This window comes from Medicago sativa, chromosome 5 (genome assembly GCF_051527215.1).
Source record: "Medicago sativa cultivar Bolivia chromosome 5, Bolivia_mono, whole genome shotgun sequence".
In the NCBI taxonomy this organism is placed as follows: Eukaryota; Viridiplantae; Streptophyta; class Magnoliopsida; order Fabales; family Fabaceae; genus Medicago; species Medicago sativa.
In genome coordinates this window covers 53409074-53426991 of record NC_140753.1, presented here as the reverse complement: position 1 = coordinate 53426991, position 17918 = coordinate 53409074, and the positions used below count along the sequence as shown (strand labels likewise).

The 17918-nt window shown below is 32.2% G+C and overlaps 3 protein-coding genes and 1 pseudogene across 6 annotated transcripts; 3 read left to right on the top strand and 1 right to left on the bottom strand.

Moving 5' to 3' along the window:
- The first annotated feature begins 252 nt into the window (after window positions 1–252).
- On the top strand, window positions 253–908 carry LOC146922986 (uncharacterized). The gene is made up of 2 exons (XM_085711644.1): window positions 253–261; window positions 351–908. The coding sequence occupies exons 1-2, from the start codon at window positions 253–255 to the stop codon at window positions 906–908; spliced, it is 567 nt and encodes a 188-aa protein (XP_085567770.1).
- A 2044-nt stretch (window positions 909–2952) lies between these two features.
- LOC146922985 (cysteine-rich receptor-like protein kinase 29) lies at window positions 2953–7477 on the top strand. 3 transcript variants are annotated; one of them, XM_085715747.1, is made up of 8 exons: window positions 2953–3833; window positions 3954–4190; window positions 4378–4503; window positions 4624–4757; window positions 5017–5227; window positions 5325–5562; window positions 5729–5879; window positions 6761–7477. In XM_085715747.1, the coding sequence occupies exons 1-8, from the start codon at window positions 3278–3280 to the stop codon at window positions 7085–7087; spliced, it is 1980 nt and encodes a 659-aa protein (XP_085571873.1). In that variant the 5' UTR covers window positions 2953–3277; the 3' UTR covers window positions 7088–7477. The 3 variants fall into 3 exon arrangements, with proteins under 3 accessions (XP_085571873.1, XP_085571872.1, XP_085571874.1); XM_085715746.1 differs by having other exon boundaries at window positions 3204–3833; window positions 5008–5227; XM_085715748.1 differs by having other exon boundaries at window positions 3204–3833; window positions 3954–4232; window positions 4414–4494.
- LOC146922984 (pentatricopeptide repeat-containing protein At3g42630 pseudogene) lies at window positions 6772–10077 on the bottom strand (annotated as a pseudogene). Its single transcript, XR_015012658.1, has 2 exons — window positions 7758–10077; window positions 6772–6962 (listed from the first exon to the last, which is right to left on the bottom strand). The product of XR_015012658.1 is annotated as a pentatricopeptide repeat-containing protein At3g42630 pseudogene (transcript).
- A 3374-nt stretch (window positions 10078–13451) lies between these two features.
- Window positions 13452–16461, top strand: LOC146922983 (low affinity inorganic phosphate transporter 8). Its single transcript, XM_085715742.1, has one exon. The coding sequence runs from the start codon at window positions 13797–13799 to the stop codon at window positions 15468–15470; it is 1674 nt and encodes a 557-aa protein (XP_085571868.1). The 5' UTR covers window positions 13452–13796; the 3' UTR covers window positions 15471–16461.
- The last annotated feature ends 1457 nt before the right edge of the window (window positions 16462–17918 follow it).

Below are 17918 nucleotides of genomic sequence, written 5' to 3'. Positions count from 1 at the left end.
ACAACAGTCTAAACCCTAGTTTTTAATATTGTACTCACTGCAAGTACAACACTATTATATAAGATTTTTATATTTTGATGTTTAAGTAATACAACTCATCTATAATACAATGTTGGATGATAAATGTGGAATATGTTCTCTTAACCAATTCTCTTACCATTCAAATACAATGTTGGCTGAAATTACCACAAAAAGTCAAGAATTTCATTTGGCATCTTTGTCGTGGGTGCCTACCAACCAGAGTACGACTACATGATAAAGGTGTGTAGTGCCCTACAAGTTATGTCAGTTGTAACGATGAAGACGAGGATGCTGCACATGTTTTCTTTCAGTGTCCTTTTGTTGTTCAGGTATGGCAGATAGTTGGTTTAGGTGATGAGGTAGGTGTCGTAATTCACAATAACATTATAGTGGAAGACGTTGTTTTTGCACTACTTTATAAGCTCACAAACGACCATAAACAGTGCATGTCTGCGGTGTTATGGAGCCTTTGGAAGCATTGTTATCTCAAATTGTGGCAAAATGAACAAGAGCTTTGTGTTCATGTTGTTGATCGGGCTCGACACCTAATGGACGAATGGATGTCAGCACAATCTCATTCTCAGCCTTCATCTGTGCAGAACGGATCAGAACATGCCGGAGGCACCTCTCAGCAACGCCTACAACTACAGTCTCGGCACGTGCTTCCACCGCCAGCAAGTCCTTCTTTGTGGCAGAAGCCACAACCAGGCAGGGTAAAGTGTAACATTGACACTTCTTTCTCTTCCTCTTGGAACCGCACTAGTATTGGGGTCTGTTTACACGTCGAAGATGGCACCTTTATCCTTGCTCAAACTATGAGTTTTACTATAAAGGATTCTGTTGATGTTGGGAAGCTCTTGGTTTGTTTCATGCATTGCTATTGTTAGCTGACATGCAATTCGATAGTGTGGATTTTATGGTCGACTCCAATGTAACCGCAGATGCTTTTAATTCTCATCGCCATGATGCAACAGAGTTTGGCCAAGTCATTATAGCATGTCAGAATATTTTATCTTCCTCTTTTGCAAACTCTAGGGTGGAGTTTAGTCGGAGACAAACAAATGTAGATGCCCATGTTCTTGCCGGTGAAGCCACTTTAACAGCTAGTCCCACAATTTATTATGAAGTACCCAATTGTATTGAATCTATTATCATTAATGAAATGCTATAAACAAAGTAAAAATAAAAAATACAACGTTAATAAAACTCGGCTAGAAATTAATTTAGTGAGAACTTTGAGTCATAATTCAATTAATTTAGTTGTAGTTGAATTGAACAATGGATGGAAAAAAAGTAAAATTTTTAAAAATATATAAACAAATAAAAAATATATAAACAAATATATAAACAATGGATGTATAATATGAACCTCAGTCAAACCAATATCAGTTTAAGCCGTTCAACTCAATTTAATCTAATTCAAACCAAACTGTAATGCAGTGGATATCAACCCAATGACAAATTGGCCAATTCCAGATTCGACCGGTATGCTTTGTAAAAACATCGGAAAAACAATCACTCCATATAGTAAAGTTTTGGGAAATGCTAACAGGTGCTTCCGGGGAACTGGTTAAGGATATGAAAAGGGAAATTATATAGTAGTTAATGCATTGAGATTGTATAATTAATTTATAATAAAGTCAAAAACAGTTTCCTTTTATGATAATAATTCTCTTTTATGGTATGTTTAACCGGTGCCTCGGGAACACCGGTTAGCAGGACCCTGTAGTTTTTGACAACATGCAAATTTGGTAACCTTATACCATTAGATTTATTTGATGTTTTTGTTATTTGTTTGTGTCTTTGTAAATCAATATTTCAATTAATGCCACGACTATGGTCCACAAAATAACACATCTATGTTGGTTGGTAAATGTGGAGCATGATCTCTTACCGTTAAAATAATGTTTTGAAAACATTGGAAAAACGGTCATTCCATGAGAGAAAAAACAAGAGTTGGTATTATACAATTTTTTTATGATAGATTAAAATGTAAAAACAAGACAAAGAAACTAAGACATTCGTTGCCTAAAATTCCAGAGACACATACAAAATAAGGTTCAATTGAGGTGGTGGAACAATTGGTGATGCTCCTTAGAAATCAAATTCAAAGTAATCTTGGAGTCGGATTCCATGGTTACCGTGAGAAATGTCTCCAATTTTTTGTTTTGATACTCATGTCTCAATCAACTCTCACGGTAATAACCAATAAGGAGACGCCATTGGTCATGCCGTTTAAAATACACCAGACTTTTTCTATTTTCTTGACTTTGTCTTATGTGATTTTATTTTGATTCATATTTCATTGACAATGCATTGGCGGAATGACTTTTATTTATCATCTCAATTATTTTCATTTTTATTTATTTTTTTAAATGATTGTAAACATTTATTAAAAATTCTAATGCAAAAGGACAAAAAATTGAAGATCTTTCTAAAAAGAAATGTTAACGAGTGCCCTTCGCCTCGGAAACTCTTTAAAGACCATAAATGGTAAGTATTTATGAAAAAATATGTTATTAATGCATTTGAAATCATTGTTTATTTTGGAATGTTTAAAGAGTGTCCCGCCCGGAACACTGACCCATAAAGTAAAAAATTGTGGTAATTATTAGCACCCCTCCCTCAAATATAAGATTAAAGGCCGAATAAGGGACATAAATGAGACAATTTCTTTAGACCTCAAATAATTTTAAGCTTTAGATTTAGTATATTTTTAATTTAATTAATATACTGTTAATTTTGTTAACCCTCGTATAAATTTCATTTTGATCATAGATATTTAGTTTTATGAAGAATTTTCAAAGATAAATGGTATTATTGTTTGCTTTTACGGAGATTGTTTGATTACACACGCAAATAAGTCATATACCCTAAAACTTTAAGATTTTTAGATAAAAATGCAATGTCAATTTTTTGTGTGTCTTGCTCAAATAGATGAGTTCCCAGCTCCCTATGAAACACAAACACTTCTCGGATTAGGCGTGTTTCGATGCCATACACGTGTCATGTCCGACATCGACACATATAATTATACTGAATTATATGATTTTCTTAAATTATTAATGGTGTAGGCGTATCGGTGTCTGTGTCTTGTCTGATGTCCGTGCCCGTATCCGTGCTTGATAGCCGACTCCTCTCATGACCCAATCAAACCCATTTAAAACATTGTTTCAAATAAAGTTTGTTATAAAGGGGTAACAAACATCACCACCCAGTTTAGTTTTCATATACCAAGAGCATAATATCATACATAATGAGATTTAAAATTTGTTGTAGTTTTCTCCTTCTCATCATAACCACATTCCTATGTTATGAAACCATAGCCCAGCCAGAATTCTATCCATCATGTGCTAATGATAAAGGCAACTACACAAAAAACAGCACATATGAACAAAACCTCAACACACTTTTATCAACTCTAACTTCCAACACAAAAATTACCTACGGTTTCTACAATTTCACTCATGGCAAAGACAACGACAAAGTATATGCCATAGGATTATGCAGAGGAGATGTTGATCCACAAAACTGTCGTAAATGTCTCCACAATTCAACAGTTCTGCTTACACAAAACTGTCCATACCAAAAAGAAGCAATTGGTTGGATTCATAGATGCATGCTGCGTTACTCAAACCGGTCGATATTTGGACGAATGGAAACAGAACCTGGATTTTCTATGTGGGATCCGTTTAATGCAAAGGATGTGGAAAATTACAGTAATAAAGTGTTGAGAAAATTGTTATATGATTTGAAAAATCAAGCTGCAACTGGTGATTCTATGAAAAAATATGCTACAGCAAATGTAACAGGTAGTATAAATATAAAAGTTAATTAGAAAATTTTAGCAATAGTTTTTGTTTTTAAATACTAAACTACTACTAGCAAGTCTAGCTAACTATTCTAACTAACATTTAAATTTCTATTAACAGGTCCAAATTTTCAGGATATATATAGTCTAATGCAGTGTACACCTGATATAAGTTACTTGGATTGCAATCAATGTTTGGATCAAGCTATAGCTAATCTTCCATCTTGTTGTGAAAATATGATAGGTGGGAGAGTTATTGGACCAAGTTGTAATCTTAGATATGAAAGTTATAGGTTCTATGAACTTCCTGTGCACCTGCTGCCGCCACCACCTATTTCACCATCTACCAATCACAAAGGTATGTATGCACGTAATCCTTCAATTTTCATCATTTTTATTTGTTCTGATGAACAAAAGCAAGTAAAGAAAAAGAAACAGTTAGAATAGCAAATTGAGTTCTAGAGTTAAAAGATATAGACACAAGAAAATATTGATTGATCATAGAATTTTTATGAATCTTAACAAGGATCTTCTGATTTGTGTAGGTAAGGATCACACTTCAAGAACTTACATCATCATAGCAATTCCAGTTGTTACTATTGTTTTGGTGCTATGTTTCATCTGCATATATTTACGACTACGAGTGAAGAAACTAAGGGAAAGTAGTAAAAGTAAGTCTAAGGCCTCCAAACATGAATTTATTCCCACTTTGTTATGAACATGGTATCTGTTTCACCTACATAAGCAACATAACTGTTCTTTCTTTTCTACAAACTATGGCCACATCTCAGTCCCTTCAGAAGATGATGAAGAAGCTACAACCTTTGAGTCATTACAATTTAACTTTGACACTATAAGAGTTGCTACAAATGATTTCTGTGATTCTAATAAACTTGGGCAAGGTGGCTTTGGAGCTGTTTATCAGGTGAGATAATATATAGTTGTATTTATATATAAAAAATTTAAAAAATAAAAATAACGATGAAATTTTAGACATGTAAATATGAAATTTCGTCTCTAATTTTATAATTAAATTTAGCGGTGAGAGAATTGGAGACTAATTTTATTCTTCTGTTAAAAATTTGGTTTATAATTCTATTTTTTAAAATATTCTATTACTTCATCAAAATATGAAAAAACTTGGCTAACATTCTTTTACTAACTCAATCAAATAGTGTCTTCAGGGTAGACTCTCAAATGGACAAGTGATTGCGGTGAAAAGGTTATCCATAAATTCTGGTCAAGGAGATCTAGAATTTAAGAACGAAGTTCGTTTGGTGGCCAAACTTCAACACCGAAATTTAGTTAGACTCCTTGGTTTTACTGTTGAAGGGAGAGAAAGATTACTTGTCTATGAATTTGTTCCTAATAAAAGTCTTGACTACTTCATATTTGGTATAATAAGAATATCATTATAATTAGATTGTTGCTCAATTACTTAAAGTATGTTTTCAAGATAGTTAAAATGTGCGCAACTTTGTTGTACATGTAGATCCAACAAAGAAAGCACAATTAGATTGGGAAAAGCGCTACAAAATCATTCAAGGTATTACTCGAGGCGTTCTTTATCTTCATGAAGATTCTCGACTACGCATTATACACCGTGATCTTAAAGCAAGCAACATTCTCTTAGATGGAGACATGAATGCTAAGATAGCAGATTTTGGCATGGCAAGACTAATGCTTGTGGATCAAACACAAGCAAATACAAGTAGAATTGTTGGAACCTAGTAAGTAATAGATTTTGTTTCACCTTAATTAATGAAACAAATTATAAATAATGTAAACAAATTATTTTTTCTGTTTTCAGTTATCCACTACCCAAGTGAAAATTGTATTACCATCAGAATACTCATTTTTTTTCACTAACTATATTTGTTTGTATTTGGCATGTAGTGGATACATGGCACCTGAGTATGTAATGCATGGAGAATTTTCGGTGAAATCAGATGTCTTTGGTTTTGGTGTACTAGTTCTTGAGATTATAAGTGGCCAAAAGAATAGTAGCACTCGTCACGGGGAAAATTCAGAGGATCTATTGAGCTTCGTACGTATTTCTTTTCACATTATTGTTTCTTAGTTGTCATTAAAAGTAGAGAAAATTACACTCACCTCCTCAGACTACCTTTATTTTTCGAGCAAATTCCACTCACATCTCAAGGTATACACGAGACAAACCTTAAGTTCTTAATGGGTTGTGTTATTTTGACACAGAAACTTGGCATCAGTATTCGACAATAATTCAAATGGTCGACACAATTCAATGATATGGTTAATTATATTAAGTAGAAGGATAATGAATACAACAAAGTGTCACAACGCATTAACTATCTACCGACATAATTATATATGATTGTGTTTAAATATCCATGATTAATGAGATTCAAAATCATGGTTAATTCTGTTTTATGAATGGTTAATAACTTGTGACATCTTGTTATATTCATTAACTATCACTAAACGTATTTAACCACATATTTGAACTGTGTTACTCATCTGAATTGTTGTCAAAATTTTCATGTCAATCTTTTGTATCAAAATATCATTTCTCATTATTAATATTCAAAATATCATTTCTCATTATTAATATACTAGAGTAGAGGTGTGTGTAAAAGTTAGGAATTAGAAGATTACATTCCTCTTACACATTCATGTAGAAGTAATAATGGTGTGACCTTTTTTATTCGTACTCTGATAGACTAAATATAATATCTAAATAATTATATAAAGGGAAATGTTAACTAGTGCCCCCGGGGCACTAGTTAAGGGCTTTATAATATCATAAAAATATGTGTAATCAATGCATCGGAAATCGAAATATTTGACTTTTTTATAAAATACTTTCTTCTTTTGGAACCCTTAAAGAGTGCCCCAGGGGCACTCGTTAACAACACCCTTATATAAAATAGAGTAAATATATACTTGCAGGCATGGAGAAGTTGGAGGGAAGAAACAGCTACAAATATTATAGATCCATTATTATACAACAGTTCAAGAAATGAAATCATGAGATGCATTCATATTGGCTTACTATGTGTCCAAGACAATGTAGCTAAACGACCAACCATGGCTACCATTGCACTCATGCTAAGTAGCAGCTATTCTCTCACTCTCCCAATACCTGCAGAACCTGCATTTTTTATGGACAGTAGGGTTAGAAGCTTTCCAGAAATGCGGCTGTGGGAAGAGAACTCAAGTAAATCCACAATTAAATCAGTAAACGAGGCTTCATTTACTGAGCCATATCCTCGTTAGATTCTAGCCATGAGTTTATATTAATTAGTACCATCAATGTTTAAATAGACTACATATCCTATTTGTGTTCATTTATCGAGCAACAACGACGTGTAACAATAAATCACAATATCACAGTAGACATATCAATGTTGTGTATCAATTGTTAAGCACCTCTTTTATAAAGCTAAGCCTAACATCAAAAATATTTGAGAAAGCATGAGCACACATACAAAAAAAATAGTTATGGAACAATATACACATCAATAGTGACAAGTTTGGCTTCTGCACATTGCCTATTCTGCAAACAGTGCTTTATTTTGTTTTATCCCTCCTTTCCTAGGACAAAGGGTTTGATAATACGAGATTCGATTGAGAGATAAATAAAGTCTGACTAAGGATTTTTCTAGCCAATGATTAAATTCTGGTATTTTCGATGAATTCAACCTTCTCTGAAATTTATTAAACACTTTATCTCAAGTCTCAACCACTTGATAAAGATTACCATGTAGTTAATTCAATACTTTTTTGAGATGCATCAGTGAGGCAAGAAAAATCCTAACTTTTACAAAATAAAGCCAATACTTTTTCTTGCCTCACTTATGGATTCCTCTCGAGGACAAAATAAAGATTTGATGTATCATGTGATTAACGGAATTTTGTACGGTTAACTTATGGATGATGTTCATACCTTTCTTTCCATTCTCATCTAGTTCATACAGTTCACCCCAAATGTCAATCCAAGTTGGATCACAGATCCTTTGGTCTTCAGGAAACTGCCCTAGGTCCATGAAACATTCCTTCTCCTTGATTGAGGACTCATCTTCCACATATCTAAAGCTATTCCGGAGGCGACTAAGTAAGTCTTTATGAGACTTCAAAATGGACTTACTTTTCAATCACTCCACAATTTGTCATACGACAAAAGGCTGCTTACTGAGAGATCCACCAATGATTTCAAGGGCCAATGATGAGCAAGCACAGAACAACATCCTATAACATCACTTAATATTGTTTATTTTTAACAAACATGATTAGGCTCACATTACTCATCACATCTAAAATATTTTTCTTTTCTGGTTTTAGTGCATTTCAACCTCGGCAAGCCTTTTGTATCTCCCACTATGCTCTTGCACACTTCCATAGACCATAGTAGATTTATTCAAATCATAACCTTCTGCATATCTTTTAAACTTTTAAATTAAAGCTGCCAGAATCTGTCTCTTTCAAACTTTTGATCTGTGCATCATGCACCTCCTGCGGCAACTATTTCTCCTCCTTCTCTTGGTTTTCCTGATATTTCTTGGCCTCTCTTTCTTTAACCCAACCTTCATGAGTGTGCTCCAAAGACACCAACATTGACTCTGTTCTTGTGGTAGCCATCAAACAGTCGCATCAAATACTAAAAGCTCTGTGGAGGGGCTCTGAAACCATTTGATAAAACTTGTTCGGATTATGAATGTAGAGAATGAATTTTCATTGAAGAACCTTAATATCAATCCTACTTGCATGTGGTACAGCACCAAGTGTAGGAAAAATGAATATGAATTCCCTGGATTTTCAGGTGCAAATTGTCAAACAATGAAATGCACCGCCTTTCATTTTCACCAAGTATTCAAGATTGAATGCATATGATGTTCGATTCTTCTACAAATATGCATGGAGTGTTCTCTTTTAGAACGATGTTTATCATGTCTCAACCTTGACACTTCATAAGAACAACTTTGTTTCAAATTAACTACATAACACTGAAAGTGTGCAACAAATCTGTCAAATTAGTTAGTAGTTCCAAAATATTTGGTCCCTCCGATACTGTTTCTTAAGGTATTTCTTTATCAAAACCCTATAACTCCACTCATGTCGTTGTGTCTTGTATTCCATAAAAGCATCTGAACTCAAGTGAAAGTCACCTTTACCTAAAACCTCAAACACAAACGGATCCGTCAACAACTGTGGACAATCATCCACATCCATTTTATTCAAAACAAACTCCAAATTCCTTCCAAGCCTTCTATCCAAGTAAGCATCCACAACACAGCCATAAGTAACCAAATCAGGAACCACATTCTCACTTCTCATATGTTCAATACTAAGATGAAGATCCCAAAACAGTGCCATCCTCGAAAACGCCAAAGCGCAAATATTAAAGGTTGTAACATCAGGACGAAACCCTAATTCAACCATTCTAACAAACTCTCTCTGCAAACCCTTCATCTTAAAATTAGCAGCATAAGAAAGCAACAAAAGATTCCACAAAAGATTCCCTACATTTCTCCTACCTAAACCAACATCTCTAACAAACTGACTCAATTCATAAAATTTTCTCTTCTTTATATAACCATAAGCCATAGCCCTAGTCACATTTTCCTCAATCAAATACCTTGATCTCTTAAACCTTCCATAAGCATTCTCCATTTCATTCAAACTACCAAAAACACTATAACACAAAAGAATTTCATTACCTGTTTTGGAATCTATTTGAAAACCCTTTGAAACCATTTCATTGATTGTTTCTTCCATCAATTTCACCTTTCCTGCATCTCCAAAACAAGAGATTGCTAATGAGTAAAATTGAGGCAAAAGGGTCAAATTTTTTGAGCTTAGTGAATGAAGAATGATGATGATTTGGTTGAATTTGTTTTGTTTTGTGTAGGATTTGAAGAGCTTTGAAATGAAATGAAGAGATGGGTTATATGAACTGTTTAAGAGTTGTTCCCATGTGGTTTGTGATTGTTGAAAGAGGGAATTTTCTGTGTAGTGTAACATCAATGAAGGTAAAGAAGAAGGTTTGTGTTTATCATTTTGAAAATGTAGTGAATTGGGTTGGTGCAAAAATGGTTTTTTTGAAGTGGAGTTTTGGAAAGATTCAATTTTGTTGATGGTGTTATGATGATGGGGTTGTTGTTTTTGATGAGATGATGATGATGATGATAAAGAAGAAGAAGATGGAGGAGGGTGTTTGAAAAGAAGAATATTATGAGAAGTGACAGGAATTCCCATTGACAATGAATGAATGATTCGAGAAGGAAACAAGATTATGATTAGATTATGTTTTTTTTTTTTTTTCTTCAAGTAATTTAGTGGTCGGAGTTCGCACGTTTAAATTTTAAATGTGGAGAAATCGTGTCGGTTTAAACTTCAACCTTTTTATTATTATATAATGTTTCTACGTTAACTTAAAAGAGACAAATAATGTTGTTTTTCAAGACAATATATCACAATTCAAGATTAATCACTTGAAAAAATAGAATCATAATTGAAGATTATTAAACAATGTCTTACCTAAAATCACCAATTCAACAACATAATTAAAAAAATAAAAAGAAATAATTTGATTGATAGATTTGTTCATCTTATTTTGACATTTGTGATATTTTAATATACATTTTAAATAAGTAAAATTATTGTTAATTTTTTTTTCTTTCTAATTAGTTAGACTTAATATATTGTTTGGAAATGGATGTGCAAAAATATATAGGGGATGACATTTTATGGCTGGAGATTATGCCCTTCAGAATGTTTAATGATGTTGTAAAAGTTGAACATTGTGTATTGAGTATTTGAGTTGAGTACTCTTGTACTCTCTATCAACAATGTGTATATCTAAATAAAAAAAAAAGTTAAATATGTTTTTGATCTCTATGAATATGTTAATTTTTCGTTTTAGTCCCTCTAATTTTTTTTTCAACTTTTAGTTCCTAAAAAATTTTCCATCTTCACTTTTGGTCCCTCTTTTAAAGTAAAATCATATATAGAATTCATATTTTTGAATAAAATTTTGCAGAAAAATTCATAATATTATAAGAATCTCTCCCAAAAAAATTAGAATTTTATAACAAAACATGAATTTAATATGAATTTTTATATTTTTGATGGTTAAAAATTCATATTTAATTTATGTTTTGTTAAAAAATTCTAATTTGTTTTGGGATTTTTTTTACAATATTCTACAAATTTCTGAACAATTTCATTAAAAAAATAAAAAAAATTAAATTAAAAATAGAGACCAAAAGTAGTGATTGAAAATTTTATAAGGACTACAAGTTGAAGAAATTTTTTAGAGGAACTGAAACAAAAAGTTGATATATATATATATATATATATATATATATAGGGACCAAAAACATATTTAACCGAAAAAGTTTAAAAAGAAAATTTCCATGCCCCTACAACTACATATCCTGATCGGCAAAGGCTACGGTGGGAGACCTTGATAGGTCTCCTACCGGTGAGAGACCTCCTTTTTTTTTTTTCCTTGCAAAATATGAAAAAAAAATGGAAAATTATATAATTTTTTGAAAAATGAAAAAAAATGGAATATATAATTTTGAAAATCATTAAAAAATCTGATTTTTTTTGAAAATATATTATTTCATTTTTTAACGAAAATTTCAATTTTAAAAAATTATTTCATTTTTTTCGAAAAATCTGGATATATTATTTCATTTTTTTATGAAAATTTCAATTTTAAAAAATTATTTCATTTTTTTCGAAAAATCTGGATATATTATTTCATTTTTTTACGAAAATTTCAATTTTAAAAAATTATTTCATTTTTTGTCGAAAAATCTGGATATATTATTTCATTTTTTTACGAAAATTTCAATTTTAAAAAATTATTTCATTTTTTTCGAAAAATCTGGATATATTATTTCATTTTTTTACGAAAATTTCAATTTTAAAAAATTATTTCATTTTTTTTCAAAAAATTTCGGTAAATTATTTTAATATTTTAAATTTATTATTGCTTTTACCAAAATACCCCTAATTTAAGAATGAAATAACAAAAGCATCATTTTTGTCCTTTTTTACTCAACCATTGGATTTAATCCAATGGCTCCATTCATTTTGCAAAAAAAAAAAAACAAAAAAAATGAGGTCTCTCACCGGTAGGAGACCTATCAAGGTCTCCCACCGTAGACGGCGCTATCATGATCGGCAAAGTTTTTTTTCTTCTTTTTTTCACACTTATATACTAATTAAAGTCAAGACAAATTCTGTACCAAAAAAAAAAAAAGTCAAGACAAATTCGCATGCACGCGCCAAGCTAAGGATTTATAGTTAAATTAGCACATATTCCAGGAGTAATCTAATTGGAAATGTTTCTTCAACAAGCTAAAGGGCTATGTTTTTGTTTGGAACATTGATGTCCACCTTTATGTTTCATTTGACACTACAAAACTTTCAAGTTAGTACAATGTTCCAAAATTCTTGGCAGTTTAATATCTTTTTGTTTTTTAAAAATATTACTTCAAGTACAACAAATTTTGGCTGTATAGCTAGTAAATATAATTGTAGTTAATTTTCTGCCTTGTTCTTGATGTTTGAAATCAGTTTGTACCATTAACATTTTTCTTGTCATCATACCATATTAAAATAATAAAAAATGAATAGGATTCGATAATAACTAGAGCTCAATGATTCCTCATTGACAATATGATGATAACAAAGGAACGGCATAATCAGACTTCCTAGACAAGGCTATTTGAGTAGTGCTAAGAACATTCTGTCCTTTTATTGCTCCAAATTAACTTTTCTCTCATACTAACTTTGTGTTGGACAAGATTACCACCTAATTGCAAATTACATCATTCTCATTAAGTTCTTTCAATATAGTAAAAAAATTGTTGTTTTTAAATCTTATTTGGCATTGTAAGGTGCACCGTAACAAATTTTATTTTTGGTTTATAGACGTAGTAGAAAGTACCATCGAAAACACGCACATATAAATGAGAAGATCCTAAGTTTGAATCCATGTAACTACAAAAAGGTTCAGTCTAACAATCTCGACATTGTCGGTTGAGTTATATCCTAGACATAAAAGTTTATTTTTTAATAAAAAAACTAAAAGTAATTTAGGAATCCAAAATGTGTTATCTTGTTAGACATGCTCCTATATTTCCTCATTTTATTTCCTTCTTATACCAAAAGTAGCATTTGATTACTTTAAAGATAAATGATATTTTGACAACCACTTTTTGACAACTTTTGAACAACTTTCTCTCTCATACTCACATGATGTTGTTATCCTCTCTCTTCCTTTTTCTCTCTCCATTGTTTTTGACCAATAAGAAGTGAGAAAAACAAGGTTGTCAATAAAGTTGTCATCAAATGGATGTCAAAATATCATTAGTATACTTTAAAATTGTTATATTGTACTATGTAAAGAAACAATATGAAAGATAAAATTGTAAAAAAAAAAATAAAAGGCATTACCTTGTAGTTTCCGAATATTATTGTGAATTCAACGAAATATTTGGAACTTCATGGATTTTATCTATCTTCATGTTACCCTGGCATATTCAAAAGAAAAGCAAGGAATTATAATTACTGGTAAAAGACAGAACTGTAATGCAGACAGCAATGTGAAAGACAACATAAAAACAAACATGGCTACATTATTTTATATCAAATTGGAAGGTGGCTTAGGGTGGAAGAAACTGATTGCAGCTTAGCCAAGATAAAGGTTTTCAACCATTAATGCCAACAAACAATGTGTGTTCACAAATATCAATGCCATTTTTCCTTGATGAAGCTGATATTTAAATAACTCGTTACTTACTATGAAATTTTTACAGCTTTTAGAAAGCAATATCATTTGTCAAAATCCCAAAAGACAAGAAATTATTTTCACATATCAAGTCCTTATAATCTAGCATATTTCCTTCCTTTCTTCTTGTTCTCATTTTTACATCAGATACACAAAACTAACCATCCATTGTTCAATGCCATGGCCACTAACCATGGTGTTCTTTCATCTCTTGACAATGCCAAGACACAAAGCTACCATTACTTGGCAATAGTGATAGCAGGAATGGGATTTTTCACTGATGCATATGATCTCTTCTGTATCACAGCCGTTACAAAGCTTATCGGTCGATTGTACTATTCTGATCCGACTAGCCATAGTCCAGGAATACTTCCAACAAACGTAAACAATGCAATAACCGGTGTTGCGTTGTGTGGCACCCTTGCAGGGCAACTCTTCTTTGGCTGGCTTGGTGACAAACTTGGTAGAAAAAAAGTTTATGGCATAACTCTTACTACCATGGTTGGTTTTGCTTTAGCATCAGGTCTTTCATTTGGTTCCACGTCAAAAACCGTGGTAACTAGTCTTTGTTTCTTCAGATTCTGGCTAGGATTCGGCATCGGTGGAGACTATCCTCTATCAGCTGTGATCATGTCTGAATATGCTAATCAGAAAACACGAGGAAGTTTTATTGCTGCTGTTTTCGCTATGCAAGGAGTTGGAATATTGGTTGCTGGAGGCGTAGCCATGTTCGTCTCGAAACTATTCTTATCGTACTTTCCAGCTCCTGATTTTGAAACTGATCCTGTTCTATCTACTCAACCAGAAGGTGATTTCGTTTGGAGAATTGTGTTAATGTTTGGTGCTGTTCCTGCAGCATTAACTTACTATTGGAGAATGAAAATGCCGGAAACTGCGAGATACACTGCTTTGGTTGAAGGAGATCACAAGAAAGCCGTTGAAGATATGGCAAAAGTTCTTGATAGGAACATAGTTTCAGAAGAATCTAATACCAGGATTGCTATCAGGCCACTCGAGACACCCTCTTATGGACTCTTCTCTTCGGAGTTTCTTAATAGGCATGGCCTTCATCTTCTAGGAACAACTAGTACTTGGTTTTTATTGGACATTGCTTTCTATAGTCTTCAACTGACACAAAAAGATATTTATCCAGCTAGTGGACTTGTATACAAGGCTTCCAAAATGAATGCTATACAGGAAGTGTTTCAGCTCTCTCGAGCGATGTTTGCTGTTGCCTTGGTTGCCACAGTACCTGGATACTGGTGCACGGTTTTCCTAATTGAGAAGATCGGACGATTCAGAATCCAGCTCGTTGGATTCCTTGTGATGTCTGTTTGTATGTGGTTTCTAGGACACAATTATAGATCATTCAGGGGAGAAGAATCTGCATGCAAGAATGGTTCAAAATATGGTTTTTGTAATGGAAACCCAGTCATGTTTGCTATACTTTTTGGACTTACACTTTTCTTTGCTAACTTTGGACCTAATAGTACTACATTTATAGTGCCGGCAGAGCTGTTTCCTGCGAGGCTCCGTTCGACGTGTCATGGGATATCCGCTGCAGCTGGAAAATCAGGAGCTATTGTAGGTGCCTTTGGGGTGCAGAGCTATATAGGTAATGCTCATGATGAATCAAAAGGAACCAAGCAAGCAATTATGGCCCTCGCCGTTGTGAACTTGCTTGGATTCTTTTTCACTTTCTTGGTGCCTGAAACACAAGGTCGATCGCTTGAAGAAATCTCGGGAGAGGAGAAAGATTTCCAAGGAAACAATGTAGATGAGGAAATAAGTGGTGAAAACGATGGAACAAGAAATGCTAGTGTCGATAAGTCTCCCGGAACTTCAATGGTTTAGTTCCTAGGCAAATCCAATTCTAATACACCAGAAGCATCAATATGAGAATAAAATTGAAGGATCAATATAAATAGTGTTTGTTTCAGTGACTTGCATCATAAGTTATTTAATGTTGTGCATGTTTGTTTAGTTTTCCCTTTTCCAAACTGAGATCAAGAGAATAATGTCAGTTTATGTAACTGTCAGAATAAGTGATTCTTGGTTAGGTGTGTTTTATGCTTCTGTTATGATTCATATTTATCAACATAGTGTGTATTAAATTTGTTACTTTTAAGTTTTGATTGTATCTCTAGATTCTCTAACAAGAATATTTGTCACTTCATCCCATGACATGACAACAAATAACCATGAGACAAAAACATTTTGAACCTCTTCAATTTTTTTTGGTTTGTTTTAAAACATACCCCAAAAAATGGAGAGCTAGGTGAAGGAAGAATGCACAGGTAGGTGACCTATCTATGAAACACTAACGGTGAGGCAGACACGAAAACTAGACACAACGTCAACACTGATAATAAGTTTAGAAAATAGAATAATTGTATGTAATCATGTGTGTCGGTTTTGTGTTAGTGTTAGACACCGACACGTTGCTTTCCAACAAATACTGGAACAAAGCTTGGTCTGATTTCACTCACTCCCAGATTCTTGCGATTGACTGACTTAAACCATTTATGGCTTTTAAACTTCACAGGAGCACTTTGTGTGTTTGGAGGTTCTTGATTAGAATTGATTCTAACATGTAGCTAAGTTTGTAGCATTTGTTTAGAATGTGATTTTGACACTAAAATTTAGTAATTAAATTATTTTCATATGAACATATCCAAACTTAAATAATTTCAGAATCAATTTTTGTTTTCCCTTAACCAATTACACAAAAACTAAAAAAATGAAGAAAAAAAATTAAAATAAAACAAATAAAAGACTTATATGTACTATTTGCCCTCAAGCTTCTCAATTAATCGATTTTGACTCCCTACTTTACAATTGTATGAATTTTAACCCCCTTGCATTTTATGTCCTCTCATGTCAATTTTGACCCATTTTAACATTTTTTTTTTTTGAGAGAAATTGACCCATTTTAACATAAAACTTGCTGACTTGAATTTTTTGCACGTGTCAGATTTATATTGGATAGGCAAAAAGTGTTAAGTTGATTTAAAAAAAATAAAAAATATATAGTATTGAATATTGAGAAGTCAACTTAAATTAAAAAAAATATTGACCAAAAGAACCCTTATAAATTTTGAAAAAGAATGAAAGCATGACCAAAAAGAGCTCAGAAAGGGAAGAAATTATGTATTTATCTAAAAAATATGATTTTTTTTATGTATTTGGATTGCATTATCCTCTTTATTCAGAACATATCATGTGGGTCAATTTAAATTTTCACAATTATAAAAAAAAACACGTAAATAATGGGTTGATTATGTTAAAAAAACACGTAAATAATGGGTTGATTATGTTTTTTGTAGAGTTATTGTTATATTTTTTTTTAGTGGTCGGGGTTTGAACCCCATACCTTGCATATTTTATGCATTGTCCCAACCAACTGAGCTAAACTCACAGGCACTAGTTATTGTTATATTTACATTCTAAGTAATGCACTGGAATTGTAATACATTCTAATCACTTGTACTACAAACAAGCTATTCTTGTTTTGATTTTAGTTTTTCTTGGCTATGGTGTAATAATATGCTTTTTAGTCTATTTTTTGTGATGTGCAAATTTAAACTTCCATGAAACTAAATTTGATTCCCCATAATATGGTTCCGTGACAAGATCAGTTGAAGAATTTAAATTCTATAAATAAGATTAGTAACTTTGTTAAAAATTTCAAGTTTAAAAAAGAAAACAATTCTGATGAAAAAAATAAAAGTCTTTCATAAATGTTGAAAAAGAAAAAAATTCAATCAACTCAAAAATAAAAAAAATAATATATATATATATATATATATATATATATATATATATATATAATTCAATCAAGTTGAAAAAAAAAATCAACTAAAAAAAAGTGTGTATATAGTTACGAAATAAATTGAGACAAAACTTGTAAATTGAGTGATCCGGAACTTCTGTTGTGTTCTCTAGTTCTCAAATTTAAGCAAATTATTTCAGGTTGTGGTGTTCCAAATTGCCAAAGTAAGTAGGAAATGTTTAACTCCAATTTGTTATTTTAAGCCTACTTCCCAAATAATCCCACATGTGACCTTAGCCCTGTTACACCATGAAAGTCCTTAAAAGTGTGTATTGTGATGTAACTTTGATTGATGTTTAGAAGCTTGTCAAGTTTTGGTAATATAGTGATTGGTATGTCGACTTGTGTACCCTTTTATCCATGATATTGCGTGAAGTTGTGGATGGATGTTTTGGCAAGCAAGTTAGCCCACTAATGCTAACAAGAAGATGGACTTTTGATATTACCATTGCTGAGGTAAATGCTATTTT

Bases quoted from the DNA above. Each gene is read 5' to 3' on its own strand.
- LOC146922983 (XM_085715742.1), top strand. From the start codon at position 13,797: ATGGCCACTAACCATGGTGTTCTTTCATCTCTTGACAATGCCAAGACA.
- LOC146922985 (XM_085715746.1), top strand. From the start codon at position 3,278: ATGAGATTTAAAATTTGTTGTAGTTTTCTCCTTCTCATCATAACCACA. The intron at 4,758-5,007 runs GTGAGATAATAT...TCAATCAAATAG, and splicing joins GCTTTGGAGCTGTTTATCAG to TGTCTTCAGGGTAGACTCTC. The intron at 5,228-5,324 runs GTATAATAAGAA...TTGTACATGTAG, and splicing joins TCTTGACTACTTCATATTTG to ATCCAACAAAGAAAGCACAA.